The sequence below is a fragment of the Corticium candelabrum genome, chromosome 20 (assembly GCF_963422355.1).
Source record: "Corticium candelabrum chromosome 20, ooCorCand1.1, whole genome shotgun sequence".
NCBI classification, from domain to species: Eukaryota; Metazoa; Porifera; class Homoscleromorpha; order Homosclerophorida; family Plakinidae; genus Corticium; species Corticium candelabrum.
The window spans coordinates 1,265,816-1,280,815 of NC_085104.1; the positions used below are offsets into that span (position 1 = coordinate 1,265,816).

Below are 15,000 nucleotides of genomic sequence, written 5' to 3' on the forward strand. Positions count from 1 at the left end.
AATTGTGCTTAAAATGTATTGAAATAAATGAAGACAGACAGACAGACAGACAGACAGACAGACAGACAGATGGAAAATATATGTATTGACAGACAAACAGAAGGACAGACAGACAGACAGAAGACAGACAGACGGATGGACAGATAGATGGATGGACAGACAGAAGACAGACAGACAGATGGACAGACATGCAGACAGACAGACAAATGGAAAATATATGTATTGACAAACAAACAGATGGACAGACAGACAATCAAACAGACAGACAGTTTTTAATTGTGCTTAAAATGTAAATGAAGACAGACAGACGGACAGACAGACAAATGGAAAATATATGTATTGACAGACAAACAGAAGGACAGACAGACAAACAGACAGACAGGCAGACAGAAGTATATGATCATGACAGACAGACAGACAGACAAGCATGCATGCTAGCCCCAAGACATACCAGCATGTCATGTTTTTTCTGATCACGTTTGACTTGTAGCCCACATGGCCCGCATCCGAGTATCAACTGCAGTACCACTGGAAAGAGCCAGCACCAACAGAGTCGCCGTTGCTCGTTGCCGACCACATGCTCTTTGGTAAGACAAGGAACATTAGCGGAGCAACTCAAACGGATATCATTCCCAGACAGTCTGAATACAAATCACAATTTATAGACCATCAGTCACAGCCACCCAGGTCAGTGAATAAACATACAGCGAAATGGATCGATGCTTAGCAGGCATTCCATGTGCAGCAGACTTCCAAGTCGGCCACCTGCAGTTAATGCAGCTGATGGACCAACTGTTACCACGCCAACACATGCTAAGCAGACTGAAGATGTATGTGGACATTGGATGGTATCTTGTAGTATTCGTGATCTTATTCACTGCTGTGTAATAGCTGAGTCCTTGTGATGAGGATCAAGAGAGACGGGAAGTTGGGAGAGAGCAACGACATTCGCAGCCACAGTTGGGAAGGGAAGTGGTTCAAGTGGGAAGGGAACCCGGGCAGGAGGTATTGGTGAGACAAGAGATGAGGAATGTGAAACAGAAACGAGAGCATGAGATGCCTCATTCATTGGATTTGCACAGGAAAAGGCAGAGGTAAGATACAATGGCAAACGTACGGCAGTGTGTGTGTGTGTGTGTGTGTGTGTGTGTGTGTGTGTGTGTGTGTGTGTGTGCATGCATGTGTGTGTCATCACTTATTCCTTTCTAGGAGAGTAAAATCAACGTACAAATCAAGCTACAAATCTCCCACGAAGTTTCTGTATTGGAAGGGAGCTTATGTATCTCCTAAAAAAAGAGTGCAGGCAAGCACATGCTGTTACTCTACTCGTTACTTGTTTTTCTATTTACGGGTATAAACATTTTACAGGCTCGTGATGAAGATTCTCTGGAGTCGTGGTTTGCTCAAGTGCTGGAGCTGCGACAATTAGCACAACGGTATCAACAGCGCTCAAGGGGAACACATTTCTCTCACAACTATTTCATGAAAATGGAGAGCAACGAAGACGTTGCAACGTCGGACAGTAAGTCGGATGACTCGTCTATCAGTCTGCCTCCCAGGCATCCACAGAGTGTCAACGCACAAAGAGTCCCGAATGTTGCACTCGAACGGCCACCTGAACGTCAAGGTCCTCGTAAGGCATCATCTCGTTATGCTGTGGATGGTGATGTACAGGAAGCATCAAATGCACAGAAGACATCTGATGCTGACAGGCAGCTGTTTGTTCGTCGCCCACCACCAATACCTTACGACCAGAATGGCACTGATGACAGTGACATAGAAATAGAAGACATGGAGAGCAATGGAGACAAGGAACAAGACGTACAAAGAAAAACGTATCACAAAGATACACCTGCACTGCGTGTTACTCAACTGCAGCGAAGACCAGTGACGTCTCATCAGTCACCAGACTCTCAAACTCGGCAAATGAGGCGAACCAGACTTGTAGGAGGCTCTGCCACTCATAGCAACAATCAACCTGTCCACCCTCGTCATCGTCAAACAAGGATGCAACATGTTCCTCAGATTTCATCCAATGACGTCGTGCGTACACAACTGGAAATGCCACAATCACGTGACCCACTGATTGGTCAAAGTTCTGTCAACATGGGGCCAAGACACAGTTTTCAGTCTCACACAGTGCCGATTGTGAAAAAGCATGCTGCTCGTGACATCGAAGCGGCACAAGGTATGATGCCTCCGTCCCCAGAGAAAGACCCGCTCATCGGACACATGGGAGGCTTTGGTCCTCGCCACATGTTTCAGTCACAGCACATTCCCATTGTAAAACCGGGAGAAGAATGGGGTGACTTAGACAGGACACCTCCAGACTTCAAGACTCGACGAGTGCCCAACACTCGGGAAAATAGACAGAAATTGAAGGGCAGCACACACGCACCTCACGACAAACCACGTTGTACATGTGGAGCTGAAGAAATCAATCAAGATATTGATGACATTTCGGACACATCTTCTGTTCTGTCAGAGTCTCAGAGTGTTGCCTCTGAGACGTTAGAGAGAGCCAGGAAACGGCAGAACTACTGGGCATGATTGTACACGTTCTGTCATTTGGGTATATTAGGCCTACTGATCAGTAATCTGGCTCATTGCATGCATTTTTTGATTGTTGCGTCTGTATAGCGTTTGTCAATTTATGTGAACATTTACGCACTGTGCCATGTGATGATGTCTTAAAATATTTTGAATATTTGTATAAATCATTTGCCACATCTCACTATCTACTTGTACACATACACATGCTGTAGTGCACAGACAGAAAGTGAGGTGGGTAGGATAGTCCCACTGGCTTCAATTCATTGACATTCATTTTTTTTTACAAAGAATGAGTTTGACCAGTGAGACGAGCAAGGAGAAATCAATCCAAGCTTCACAACTCAATGTTGTACTCGTGGTCTATAGTACACAACATCTCCATAGACATGGCACAAAGCATTACAATGTTGTCACTTTGGGACAGACAGGGACAGACAGACAGACAGACGCTATTCCAACCTCAAGAAAGCTTGCAATTTCTCCTGGATTCTTCCACTTGCAGAATTAATGAGGTTGGGTCTACGTTTGCCACTGCCTCAATCTATAATTGAATGTGATTGTGAAAAGACACTGGACACCTATGAATACCACCTCATTACTTGCAAGACAGGAGGGGTCCAGTTTGGTCACACAACTCAATGGTCTCTGCTTGGTCCGAATCTTTGAAACGTGTGTCACTTCCTCGCACTATTGAGCCAAGAGACTGTTACAGCAGTTCTCAATCCAGACCTGACATAACTGTCCATAATGGAACTGACTTCAACGTTGAACTTGATATCTCTCTGGCACACCCGTGGAGCTCAGAAGTACTACTTTCACATGCAGCCAATGGATCAGCAGCTTCAAAAAGAGAAGAAAAGAAGATAGAGAAGTACAACAAAGAAAGGCACACTGGTGGAGGTTCTCCTTGCTTGATTCCCTTGGTTTTTGAACATTTTGGACGTTGGGGGAATAGCGTAGAGAAATTTCTTCACCAGATCTCACTAAGATCACGTGATAAAGATGGAAAGCTGAATTCGATTGAATTTAAAATGTGCTGGCGGCGAATACTGTCAATAACATTACAATGTTGCAATAGTAGTGTTTTAGCTAAAAAGATTGACAGAATAGTTTGTAGTAATGACTCTGTAGATGATAGCTACAAACAACTATCAGATGGCTGTTCGTTAGAGTTTTTCTTCTACGACCACTATGGTCGTTATCTTAAACTCTTAGTGTTATATGTAGCCTTTTCTGTATTAGCGTTGATGTTTTCAGTAATGTTCTTTGACAGACAGACAGACAGACAGACAGACAGACAGACAGACAGACATGTTGGATCAGGGTCCAACACAGATTTAGACATTTCGCTAGCACATCCCTGGAGCAGTGAAGTAATTTCAGCATCAGCATCTACGGAAGGTGCTGCAGCATCCAGGAGAGAGCAGAAGAAAACGGAAAAATATAGCAGAGAACGACTTCTTGGTAAGGAAACAGTGACAGCAGTCCCACTAGTCTTGGAACATTTTGGTCGATGGGGACAACAAGCAGAAATGTACCTACAGCATTTGTCAAGTAGATCAACGGATGCCTATGGAACAACAAATGCCTCCTCATTCAAGACACATTGGAGGGAGCGCATGTCCATTCAGCTACAAAAAGCCAATGCTCGAGTCATCTACAGGAAAGTGGAGAGACTTTTAGATGATGCTAGTTAATTTGTGTTTTTCCAAGGCCATTTGGCCTTTACTTTTTTTTAGTAAAGGAGCAAGCACGTGTGTAGTTAATTGGACTGATGAGGACATTGTGTTGTAGAGGATTTAGCCTCCATCTGTACGTACTTTGTTCTATTGAATAAAATACCTTTGACAGACAGACAAATAGACAGACAGACTACCAGCTACATGTCAGACAGACTACTAGCTACATGTTTACTCAGACAAGAATATTAGCAAACAACAAAAGTCTTAACATACAAACCTCTGACTCATCAAAGATATGTCCAACATCTTACTCTTAAATTGACTCAGATAGACCACACGTTACAGTACAGCTTCCACTAGCCACCACGACTCATGCTTCTGCAGTGAGAAGAAACGGCATTGTTATAAACAGAATCTCACTACTCTACACTGTCAAATCCACTCTTTATGTTCCCCAATCTAGAGCTTTCACAAACTCCTCTTCCGAGAATGAGAGCAACTTGGCAGCCTCAATATGCATCTGTACATACAGGATTGGTCATTGCAAGTGAGATGATGGAATGGACAGTCTTGCCTTTTGTTTCTTGAGAATGTCTATTAGTTTGAGCTGTTTCTTGAAAGCAGTCATTAGTTCTGTCTTCTGTTTCTCCAACCGTTTGTTCTCTGAAATTAGTTGCTCTGCTTTTCTTCTCTCTTGCTCACTGGAGTCCTACAAAACAGGCAATACATATTATAAGATGTAAGTCATTTAGAAATGATAAATGAGTGTGAGATAACCTTTGAGTCTGTCTTGACTTTCTGAATAGAAGCTTTGTATTTTTCTACTTCTTCCAACGCTCTGTTTAGTCTACAAAAAGAAATGTCAGATTCAGGTGTAACATGTATACTACACTCAGCACTATTCCTATGCCTTATAACTGCTTGTCATCTTAGTTGATCTCCTTACTCTCCATATTACGACAGAATTTGTCAACAAGACCATTTGTAGTTTGTTTCTCTGTCTATCTGTCTGTCTGTCTGTCTGTCTGTCAATACATATATTTTCAAACATTGAACTATTATACACCATCTAAGCAAAGCAACTAAATACTACCCAAGCCAATAGGGCTTGGTTCTACCTACAACTATTTATGTTTATGTTGCTGTCTCTTGAAACAATCTTCTTTATTTTTCTGTCAATCACTCTAGCATTTGATCGTTGTAGACACACAGAGAACACAGATCTCCAGTATGTCTTGAAGGTTGATGCATTTGGCTTTCCGTCTTCGTCTCTTGATAGCTGTGGCAGTTTCTTCAAAATAGTCTTCAGCTTTCTCTCCCCAACAGCCAAAATGTTCGAAGACTATAGGCACAAATGTTGGTCGAAAACCTCCAGGCAAGAGCTCCTGGTCGTACTTTTTGATCTTCAGATTTTCTCTTCTGGTTGCCGCTGCTCTTTGAGTTGTAGCTGATAAACCTTCTAGTTCATTGCTCCAGGGATGCGCTAGAGCAATATCCAATTCAAGATCCATCCCCGATGCCGAATCGAATACAACTATGTCTGATCTGTCTTCAGAATTGACATACCTTCCTCTGGGTTCTTTTACGTGATGTAATTGCAGTTGACTCAAACAGTCTGACCATGCTGAAACCATGTTGTTATGGCTGATTACCGGGCCACCCCAGTCTTACATGTTATTAGGTGGTATCCATCTGAGTCTAATTCTTTCCCACAGTCACACTGACCAGAAGCCAAAGGCATTTGGCAGCCCAGTTTCATCAAGGATGCCAAGTGGAAATCGCACGGAGATAATGCATGCCATGATGATGATGGTACTGTCAGGAGCCATGCTCCTGCACCTTTGCCTTGCAAGGACTTCATTCGAGATTGGTCTCTAGTCGAAGATGAATTCTGAATAAAACCATTTGACAGAGATTCATGTATTCCTCAGTCAGCTTGTGTTGTAGTTGCTTCCTGTCGTTGATAACTTCTACGAGAGTTTTGTTTTGAGGCAAAACATCGCACAAATCTCTGCTGATGGAACTATTTGAATGATGTGAATTCTGAACTTCATCAAGCAATCTCTCAGCGTCAGGAATTCGTTTTGTTATTGTATGCAGGGTTGAGACCCAACTAGACAGAAATGCAAATTGTGCTGTAGATGTTAAAGCTGTGAGACCAAATCCTCCATGTCGTATTGGTAAAGTTGCTTGAAGCCACTGCCTGTCTGTTAGATTGCCTCTACCCAAGAGATTGGTGAACGTTGAGCTTGTCAGTGTGTCATGGATGGCTGCAGCGGACTCCAAAAGTCTAGGTGGAACAGTTCGTGATAGGAAGTTCATCCGAGTAACATGACAGTGTCTCAGCAAGAGCATGCCACACTGGGGGTCTTGCAGCTTCAACAGCTTACCACACAAATTAGATCCTGATTGTGCAACATCAGAGCAAGATTCGATGATGTACGATGAGCTTCCTATAGGTGTGCCCAGAATTCTACATCCTTGACTTGTGGCTGGTATGGAAGTTGACTCAGAGATGGTGTTAAGCAACGGTGATGAGGAACAATATATCTCACACTTCTTCTCCTCAATCATGAGATTAATGTCGCTGAAGGCAGATCTCAGCCTTTCAAAGACATGAAATACTTGATCAGGGCTGCCAAGGAGATAAACGTCATCCAGGTAAGCCAGAATTGTTACTTCTTTGTTGTGAGACTGTAGATCTTCCAAAATGGGTTGCATTGCAATTGAGAACAAAGCAGGACCAAGTGGGTCTCCCTGGTGCACACCTTCTTGAGAGCTGAGAATAACCGGATGAGATCTCTGAAGATAGATTAGTGGATTGATGTCAGAGTACACTAGTGCAGCGTGATTGTAAATATCAGGAAACGTAGTAAGCACTTGGTTCAGCATATGAGACCGGCTTACTGAATTAAATGCATTCTTCTGTCTGTCTGTCTGTCTGTCTATCTGCCTGTCTGTCATGGTAGTCTGTCTGTCTGTCTGTCTGTCTGTGTGTCTGTCTGTCTGTCTAGACGTTCACTTCAAGTTTGACTAATTTCCTATCAGTCAATCTCCTCTTCATCAAACAATCCCACAGCAACTACTGTAATCATCACCTGACTTCTACAGTGCTCTGATTTGCTGCTGCTTGTTTCTGTGACTTCCTCATTGACTCCAACTCCTACCAACCGCCACATCTGCACTACACAAAACTCCAAAAAGGCCTTCACTACGTTTACCTTCCTCACTGCTACAAGCTGTGCCTCTAAACTCTCAATCTTTTGCTTGGCTTCATCGTGTAGCTTCTTGTACTTATCAACCTGACCCTATAAGCATCACAATCCTTCACATTAATTCATTAACCGATTAGTCAAAAACAAACCTGTATAGCTTGCTGTTGCCTCTGTAGTCTAGTTTTCTCATCTAACAGCTCTTTGCAATGCACTTCTGCCGATGAAATTTTCTCATCCTTCGTAAAGTAATTCATTCAAACACGGTGTGAATCTTGTGAGCATGTAATCTACCTTTTGGACACACTCGGTTGACACTCTGTCCATCTCCTCTTGCAAAACGCGAAGCTTAGCTTTGAGAAGACGAATCGTGGCTTCTAAATGCAATTGACATACACACACACACACACACACACACACACACACACACACACACACACACACACACACACACACACACAGGCAGGCAGACAAACAGAAGTACAAATATAAACAAGGACAGAGACAACAATACAAACCTGATCCAATTCCAGTGGCAAGTGGTAGCACTTCATCATCAACTGTTTCATCACCGTCAACTTTTTCGCTATTCTCCAACTTACTAATTGTTGTAGCAATAGCCAAACGACTCTCCAAACCAGAGAAGGGATTTCTCTCTTTCTCAACTTTTGTCATTTCCTTTGCAAGACTCCCAGCTGCATGTTTCACTGTTGGTCTTACCAAACCAGAAGGAGGTCTAGCACCTTGTTGAAAACTTCTTGCTGATGAGGGACGTTTGGTAACTTTGACAAAACGTTTTTCTTCATACTTGAAGAAGACAAGGACAGTGAGCATGTTTTAAGTTGTCAATCGCAAAGTAGAAATAAAATATGTGATCAAGCAATCAAACAAACAAACAGACAAAGACCAAATAGAAGTAATAAATAAAAAGACAAACAAATAACAGACAGCACAGACAGGTAAACAGACAACAGACAAACAAACAAACAAAAAAACTAAAGGTAGCCAAACTATACAGGCAAAACAGAGAAATAAATATACAAACAAATAAACCAATTGGCTGACTGGCTGGCTACCAACAGACAGACAAACAGACAGACAGACAGACCCATTAGGTCCTGCTCTGTTTGCCATGGCTATCCACCCAACTTTGGTGGATCTTCAGAACACTTTCTCCAACATTCAAATCCTAGCATACTTGGATGATGTGTTCTTGGTTGGTTTGCCAAGTTACGTTACGGAAGCCTTTACTTCTTTACAATGCAATTTCTCAGCTATTGGCTTAGATATTGCTTGTCAGAAATGTGATATTTACTGTCCATCTCCAGCTATCACAATTCCTGATTGTCAACTTCCTGTTACATCTGAAGGCATAGTTATATTGGGAATGCCTCTTGGAAATGCTAAATTTGTATCCAATTTTTGCTCTACGTATGCTAACACTGGGGAACAACTATGTGACCAATTGTCTTCTTTGAATGATGTCCAAAGCGCTTCGTTATTGCTCAAGTATTGTCATGTTCCACAATTGAATTACTTAGCTTGTGTTGTTCCTCCAAATTTACTAACAGCTGCAGCAGAAATTCACGATTCACAGACATGCAAAGTTTTCTCTGAATTACTATCTTATCACCAACTCAGTGACTTGGCATGGCAACAAGCCACTCTACCAGTCTGACTAGGTGATTTTGGTCTACATCTGTCAAATCTATAGCAGCTTGTGCTTTCTTAGCCTCGTGGGTTGAAGCAATAGATGCACTACCCAAGCGTTTTCCTAACTTGAGAGTAGATTTAGATTTGCTTCTGAAAGGATCTTCGGGATCTGCTACAGGTGCGACATTAAAGAGCCTCATTCCCTCGAATGAACTGTCTGAGTACTTACCTGCTAGTGGAAAATTACAGAAGCGATTATCTATTGATTTGTTTGAATCTATGTCTCGTGATACAGTGAAGTCAACAAGAGATGCTGCCAGAATTCACTCTTTACATGGTGCAGGTGCAGGTGCTTGGGTCAACGCTGTTCCAACCTCGATGTGTTTTCGCACTTAATCTTTGCGTTTATCGCTTGGCGTCATATCTGAGGTTGGGCTTGCCAGTCTGTTCTCTGGAGTGGTTGAGTTCGTGTCAGTGCGGAGCAGTTCTTGACGACAGCGGGTATCATCTTTTAACATGCAAGGTTGGTGGTGGCCCAGTTTGGAGTCACGAATCCATTGCAAATGTTTGGGCTGATTGTCTAAGTGAACTTCACATACCACACAGGAGAGAGCCAAGACATCGCTACTCAAACTCGAATAACAGACCAGACATTATAGCGCTTGATATATCTTCTGGTATGAGTATTGATTTAGACATCTCTCTTGCCCATCCCTGGAGCTCAGAGGTATTTCCCTCATCCTCAAAAGTAGATGGTCTAGCTTCGAAGCGAAGAGAAGAAAAGAAAAAAATTAAATATCAAGATGAAAGGCTACCAACTGGTAACCAAATAATCTTTAAGCCTTTAGTCATTGAACACTTCGGTAGATGGGGTGATGAAGGAGACCAATACCTACGTTCTCTCGGATCTCAATCTTTTGATAAAAATGGTCGGCACAACTCGGCACAATTTATGGATCACTGGCAGAAAAGGTTCAGCATTTAATTACAGCAATGCAATGCTAGAGTAATCCAATGCAAGACATCATCCTTGGGTTGCAGAGTCCACGCAAAAACAACCAGCTTTCATCTCCAATAATTAGTGTTGTAATAACTGGACCCTCTTTAGGTTCTTTAGTAGTTAGACAATGTAATTTTTAGTTCTCAGTTGGTTCAGTAGTTGATATCTGTAGTCTCTAGGTGATTCTGTATAATTTGACTCGTAGTTACATATTGTATGTTGCTAGATTCATGTTTCAAATATATGTATTGGACAGACAGACAAATGGACAGACAGACAGAAACACGAACAGACAAACAGACAGACAGAAAGACAGATAATTTACTCTCATACAGATTCTACTTATACATATGCTAGGTTTTAAAAAAATACAAATCAATCCTTGCAAACAACAAAGTTATTAACTATGAGCTGGACATCTCGGTGGCCCACCCATGGGCACTACATGTGATCTCTCGAGCAGCTCAGGAAGACGGCGCGGCCACAGCTACCTGTGAGGTCAAGAAATCAGAGAAATATGCTAGAGAAAGGGATGTATGGGGCCTCCCCTCCAACTGCATCCCAATAGTGTTCGAACACTTCGGACGTTGGGGCTCAGAGGCAGCTCAATTCCTGCACCGCCTGTCACTTCAGTCTATAGACGAAGACGGAAGAAAGAACAGTCGTGATTCTATAACATTCTGGCGTAGATGCATGTCGGTGGCTTTGCAAAGATGTAATGCTAGCATTATTAGCAGAAAGTTAGCAAGGCTGGAACATTCTAATATCTTTACAGTTGACAGTTCATTCGCACGTAGTTAAATTATGGCGTCGGCCGTTTGGGCCAGACTAGAATGTAATAGTGTTGCTCTTTGAAAATATATGTATTGACAGACAGATAGACAGACAGACAGACAGACAGACAAAAAACAGACAGACAACTGAAGCAAACAAATACAATTAACTAACTGAAGTCTGAGGTCTGATTGCCGGTTTGGTTGAAACTCTCTTCCTGCTTACAAAACCAGATCATAAAAACAATCCGTGCAAGAATGTAACATTCTGTCTCGCTCACTCTCTTCCATCTTCTTGACTACTAGTTCTTTCTCCAGGAGAATCTCCAAATAACTTACTGCGGCCTCTCTAGTAATTAGAATTAAAAGAACATCACAACAACATAAATGCAATAATATAAATAATAAAAATAAAAATAGAAAATAGAAATATATAAAAATATAAAACTAAAACTAAAACTAAAATAAAATATAAACACAAAATAAAAATAAAATAATATATATTCAATTGACATGACAAGAAAAACAAAATAGAAATAGAAATAAAATAAAAATAAAAATAAAAAATAAAATATAAATACAAATAAATAAAAATATAAACACAAAATAAAAATAAAATCTAAATACAAAAAATAAAAGTAAAATATAAAAACAAAATAAAATAAGACATAAAAATAGAAATAAAATAAAAATAAAATACAAAAATAGAAATAAAATATAAAAAATAAAATAAAAAATAAAATAAAAATAAAATAAAATGTAAATAAAAAATTGATATAAATACAAAATAAAAATAAAAATAAAATATAAATACAAAATAAAAATAAAAATAAAATATAAATACAAAATAAAAATAAAAATAAATATAAATACAAAATAAAAATAAAAGTATAATATAAATACAAAATAAAAATAAAAATATAATATAAATACAAAATAAAAATAAAAATAAAATATAAATACAAAATAAAAATAAAAATAAAATATAAATACAAAATAAAAATAAGATATAAATACAAAATAAAATTAAAATTAAAAAATATTGAAACATAATAACTACAAAAAGTCTACTTACTAAGACTTCCTCTGCCTCTCTGACAAGACTGGCTGTTTTCTCTCCAATCTCTGCGTTCAAGCGACTGGTGAGAGAGAATAAACGTCATGAAATTGGATTGGATTGCTTGTTTGTGTAAAGCAAATTGAAGCATACTGGTATTCCTCTTCTTTAGCTTTCAAACCGCTGTCTGATTTTCTTGGTCGAACTTTTGAAGAGGTAGAAGAAGGACGAGCCGTCTTCGACATGATTTTGTAACGTACAGTGTTGTAGAACGTAGCGTGCACTAACAGATAGCTGCGAAAACGTTTGGAACTACAAGGACACAACACCAGGTACGCATGCGCTAGGGTTACAGTAACCCACCGCGACACCTCGACGACTAGCCGGATGTGGGCAGGTTAATAGACGGATGTGGGCGGTATTATCTACTCGGGTTGGTTCATGACACTGGAGGAAATCTTTTTCACTATTGTCGTACCTAGAGTCTGTGCTTGGCTGACCCGGTAGCTCAAATACATAGAATGTTAATTTTAATAAGGGAAATTAGTCCAACACCTAGAAACTGCATTCACTGTACGTACCAATTGACTGCCCAAAATCACAAACCATTGTTACGATATACGGGAACTCAGCAGTGATGACTGGGCTATCGGCCGGCTAGGACTGAGTTCACTGTAGTTGCGTTTCCTAGATAGTGCGTTGCCTTATTTTTGCTGTGCTACAGCTTACTCTAATTAGATCAAGTCATTTCTAACGCTACAAGCACAACAGACGCTTCCTAGCTAACTACTTCTTGATTTAGTTAGCAGTTTCGCATGCGTTAACTCTTTCTCTAGTGTTCTAGGTGTCACATACTCTAACGGCGGGCGTAAAGTGTCCCGCAATTTGTCGCGCTCGCTCTAAGGGAAAGAACTAGAGTAACAAGCGATTAAGCATTTGACAATTGAATTGTGCGCGTTGCATGGTTACCATTGACTCCTCACAGAAATCAGGACTCGACCATCTAGACTCTCCGAAAATTCATGTCAGGCATTGTTGAAACGTCCGGCACTAGAAATTCGATCAAGAGTAAACCCGCCGGTTTGCGTCGTTTCCGTCATTTCGCTCGAATAGTAAAGGGACAATTGCCATGGATGAAGAGTCTGTGTGAAGACACGACCGAACTTTTCCAACCGATTGTCATCGACAGTCGAGAAGGGACGCCCGAAAATCATTCCCAGCTCGAATCCCCAAGAAAATGCTTCAATGTTGATGGTAGGACGGCATGCTGGCGCCTTTTTCTTTGTTGTTTGCGACAACTTAGCCTATAGGCGTAGGAACAGTGTGTGTGTGTGTGTGTGTGTGTGTGTGTGTGTGTGTGTGTGTGTGTGTGTGTGTGTGTGTGTGTGTGTGTGTGTCTGTGTCTGTCTGTGTCTGTGTCTGTGCCTGTGTCTGTGTCTGTGTCTGTGTCTGTGTCTGTGCCTGTGTGTGTGTGTGTGTGTGTGTGTGTGTGTGTGTGTGTGTGTGTGTGTGTGTGTGTGTGTGTGTGTGTGTGTGTGTGTGTCTGTGTCTGTGTCTGTGTGTGTGTGTGTGTGTGTGTGTGTGTGTGTGTGTGTGTGTGTGTGTGTGTGTGTCTGTGTGTGTGTGTGTGTGTGTGTGTGTGTGTGTGTGTGTGTGTGTGTGTGTCTGTGTCTGTGTCTGTGTCTGTGTCTGTGTGTGTGTGTGTGTGTGTGTGTGTGTGTGTGTGTGTGTGTGTGTGTGTGTATGTGTGTGTGTGTGTGTGTGTATGTGTGTGTGTGTGTGTGTGTGTGTGTGTGTGTGTGTGTGTGTGTGTGTATGTGTGTGTGTGTGTGTGTGTGTATGTGTGTGTGTGTGTGTGTGTGTGTGTGTGTGTATGTGTGTGTGTGTGTGTGTGTGTGTGTGTGTGTGTGTGTGTGTGTGTGTGTGTGTGTGTGTGTGTGTGTGTGTGTGTAGGAACTGGGGGTACGTGTCCCTCAACTTTTCCAGCTGTCAAGTGACCTGCTACTAGCTAAGGATGACAGACGTAGAAACTACACTGACATGACGTACAATATTACTGCACTAGCAATATAGCTAATGTTAGTGTTGGTTTTCAGGCCAGGATCCAGGAATTTATTAAAGAGGGCGTTGACCTGGTAGCAGTTATCTAATGCGTTACTAATTTGCTTTTTCTAATAAAATTATTTATTGCTAAAGTTGACTACTAATTTACTAGACTGACTATATGGTATACACGTATGTAATGCAATCGCCTGTAGCAAAAATCCAGCATTTAATTGATTGGGCCGCCATGTACTAAAATGGTCCACCGTGCTTTCAGTGTGTCTAGAGTCTTGAGATAGTCTGTCTAGAATGTTCAAGAGTCCATCTGCGGCAGAACCTTAATTATTGCACTCTGACCAGATAACATGCGTAGAGGCAGCAGCCATCACATACAAATTTTCTTACTCTAGGCTTCTGGGTGTGAGACTCCTTTCATCAATGGTGTTGCACGCCTAGTGGAAACGAGGGGTTGTAACCCCTGAACCCCATCTAGATCCGAGCCTAGTTTCCTGCAATTTGCAGCTTTGCTGTGTAGCATCCTTACACTGTATATGATTAATTACTAATGTATTTAGCCTTAATTGTTATGCAGAGCCACGCCCTCTTATAGGCAAAAAATTTGCGCCCCTGTACTAAAGGTTCTACGCCTATGCTTAGACAACCTGTTGCTTGTCGTTTTCTAGATTTCAAACGTAATGTGCAGACTAGAGTTGATTTGTCTGCTTGGAATAAAGCGATTCTGTCGAAGCACTCGTTGTCGAGAACGGAAAACGATTTGGATGATCTCAAGTGGCTTACGAGAAGTCTGAAGTGCTTTGAACAATACTCGCCGTTTGTGTTGCGGGAACTGTCGCGCGTTCTCTACTATGAGGCGTACGAAAAAGGACGAGTTGTTGTAAAACAAGGTACCCTAGCTAGTATTGTGTGTGTGTGTGTGTGTGTGTGTGTGTGTGTGTGTGTGTGTGTGTGTGTGTGTGTGTGTGTGTGTGTGTGTGTGTGTGTGTGTGTGTGTGTGTGTGTGTGTGTG

At 41.4% G+C, this 15,000-nt stretch overlaps 5 protein-coding genes across 7 annotated transcripts in view; 2 read left to right on the forward strand and 3 right to left on the reverse strand.

Moving 5' to 3' along the window:
• Positions 1-2,728, forward strand: part of LOC134195804 (nuclear protein MDM1-like) — a 3,696-nt gene extending 968 nt beyond the window's left edge. Inside the window, exons 3-7 of one of the 2 annotated variants that reach the window (XM_062664886.1) lie at positions 491-687; positions 746-830; positions 892-1,094; positions 1,210-1,303; positions 1,369-2,728. In XM_062664886.1, the coding sequence (XP_062520870.1) occupies positions 491-687; positions 746-830; positions 892-1,094; positions 1,210-1,303; positions 1,369-2,550 (1,761 nt within the window). In that variant the 3' untranslated portion in view covers positions 2,551-2,728. The remainder of the gene's footprint in view (positions 1-490; positions 688-745; positions 831-891; positions 1,095-1,209; positions 1,304-1,368) is intronic. The other variant, XM_062664888.1, reaches the window with a different exon arrangement.
• Positions 2,729-4,006: 1,278 nt separating this feature from the next.
• LOC134195580 (testis-expressed protein 9-like) lies at positions 4,007-12,202 on the reverse strand. 2 transcript variants are annotated; one of them, XM_062664627.1, is made up of 12 exons: positions 12,084-12,202; positions 11,949-12,012; positions 11,155-11,222; positions 11,049-11,091; positions 7,966-8,254; positions 7,742-7,824; positions 7,600-7,686; positions 7,457-7,543; positions 7,334-7,398; positions 5,013-5,082; positions 4,810-4,944; positions 4,007-4,755 (listed from the first exon to the last, which is right to left on the reverse strand). In XM_062664627.1, the coding sequence occupies exons 1-12, from the start codon at positions 12,173-12,175 to the stop codon at positions 4,681-4,683; spliced, it is 1,158 nt and encodes a 385-aa protein (XP_062520611.1). In that variant the 5' UTR covers positions 12,176-12,202; the 3' UTR covers positions 4,007-4,680. The 2 variants fall into 2 exon arrangements, with proteins under 2 accessions (XP_062520611.1, XP_062520610.1); XM_062664626.1 differs by having other exon boundaries at positions 11,049-11,094.
• On the reverse strand, positions 5,140-5,907 carry LOC134195941 (uncharacterized). The gene has a single exon (XM_062665030.1). It carries the CDS (start codon positions 5,867-5,869, stop codon positions 5,420-5,422), a length of 450 nt encoding a protein of 149 aa, XP_062521014.1. The 5' UTR covers positions 5,870-5,907; the 3' UTR covers positions 5,140-5,419.
• On the reverse strand, positions 6,093-7,171 carry LOC134195995 (uncharacterized). Its single transcript, XM_062665075.1, has one exon. The coding sequence runs from the start codon at positions 7,125-7,127 to the stop codon at positions 6,093-6,095; it is 1,035 nt and encodes a 344-aa protein (XP_062521059.1). The 5' UTR covers positions 7,128-7,171.
• A 681-nt stretch (positions 12,203-12,883) lies between the features above and the next one.
• LOC134195480 (uncharacterized) overlaps positions 12,884-15,000 on the forward strand; it is a 6,304-nt gene continuing 4,187 nt past the window's right edge. The window contains exons 1-2 of the mRNA XM_062664498.1: positions 12,884-13,184; positions 14,657-14,878. Of these exons, the coding sequence (XP_062520482.1) occupies positions 12,953-13,184; positions 14,657-14,878 (454 nt within the window). The 5' untranslated portion in view covers positions 12,884-12,952. The remainder of the gene's footprint in view (positions 13,185-14,656; positions 14,879-15,000) is intronic.

Excerpts from the sequence above, each read along its gene's own strand:
- LOC134195941 (XM_062665030.1), bottom strand. The coding sequence starts at position 5,869 with ATGGTTTCAGCATGGTCAGACTGTTTGAGTCAACTGCAATTACATCAC.
- LOC134195580 (XM_062664626.1), bottom strand. The coding sequence starts at position 12,175 with ATGTCGAAGACGGCTCGTCCTTCTTCTACCTCTTCAAAAGTTCGACCA. Across the intron at positions 11,223-11,948 it reads GAGAGGCAGAGGAAGTCTTA|AGAGGCCGCAGTAAGTTATT; the intron begins GTAAGTAGACTT and ends TCTAATTACTAG. Across the intron at positions 7,687-7,741 it reads CAACCGAGTGTGTCCAAAAG|GATGAGAAAATTTCATCGGC; the intron begins GTAGATTACATG and ends TACTTTACGAAG.
- LOC134195995 (XM_062665075.1), bottom strand. The coding sequence starts at position 7,127 with ATGCTGAACCAAGTGCTTACTACGTTTCCTGATATTTACAATCACGCT.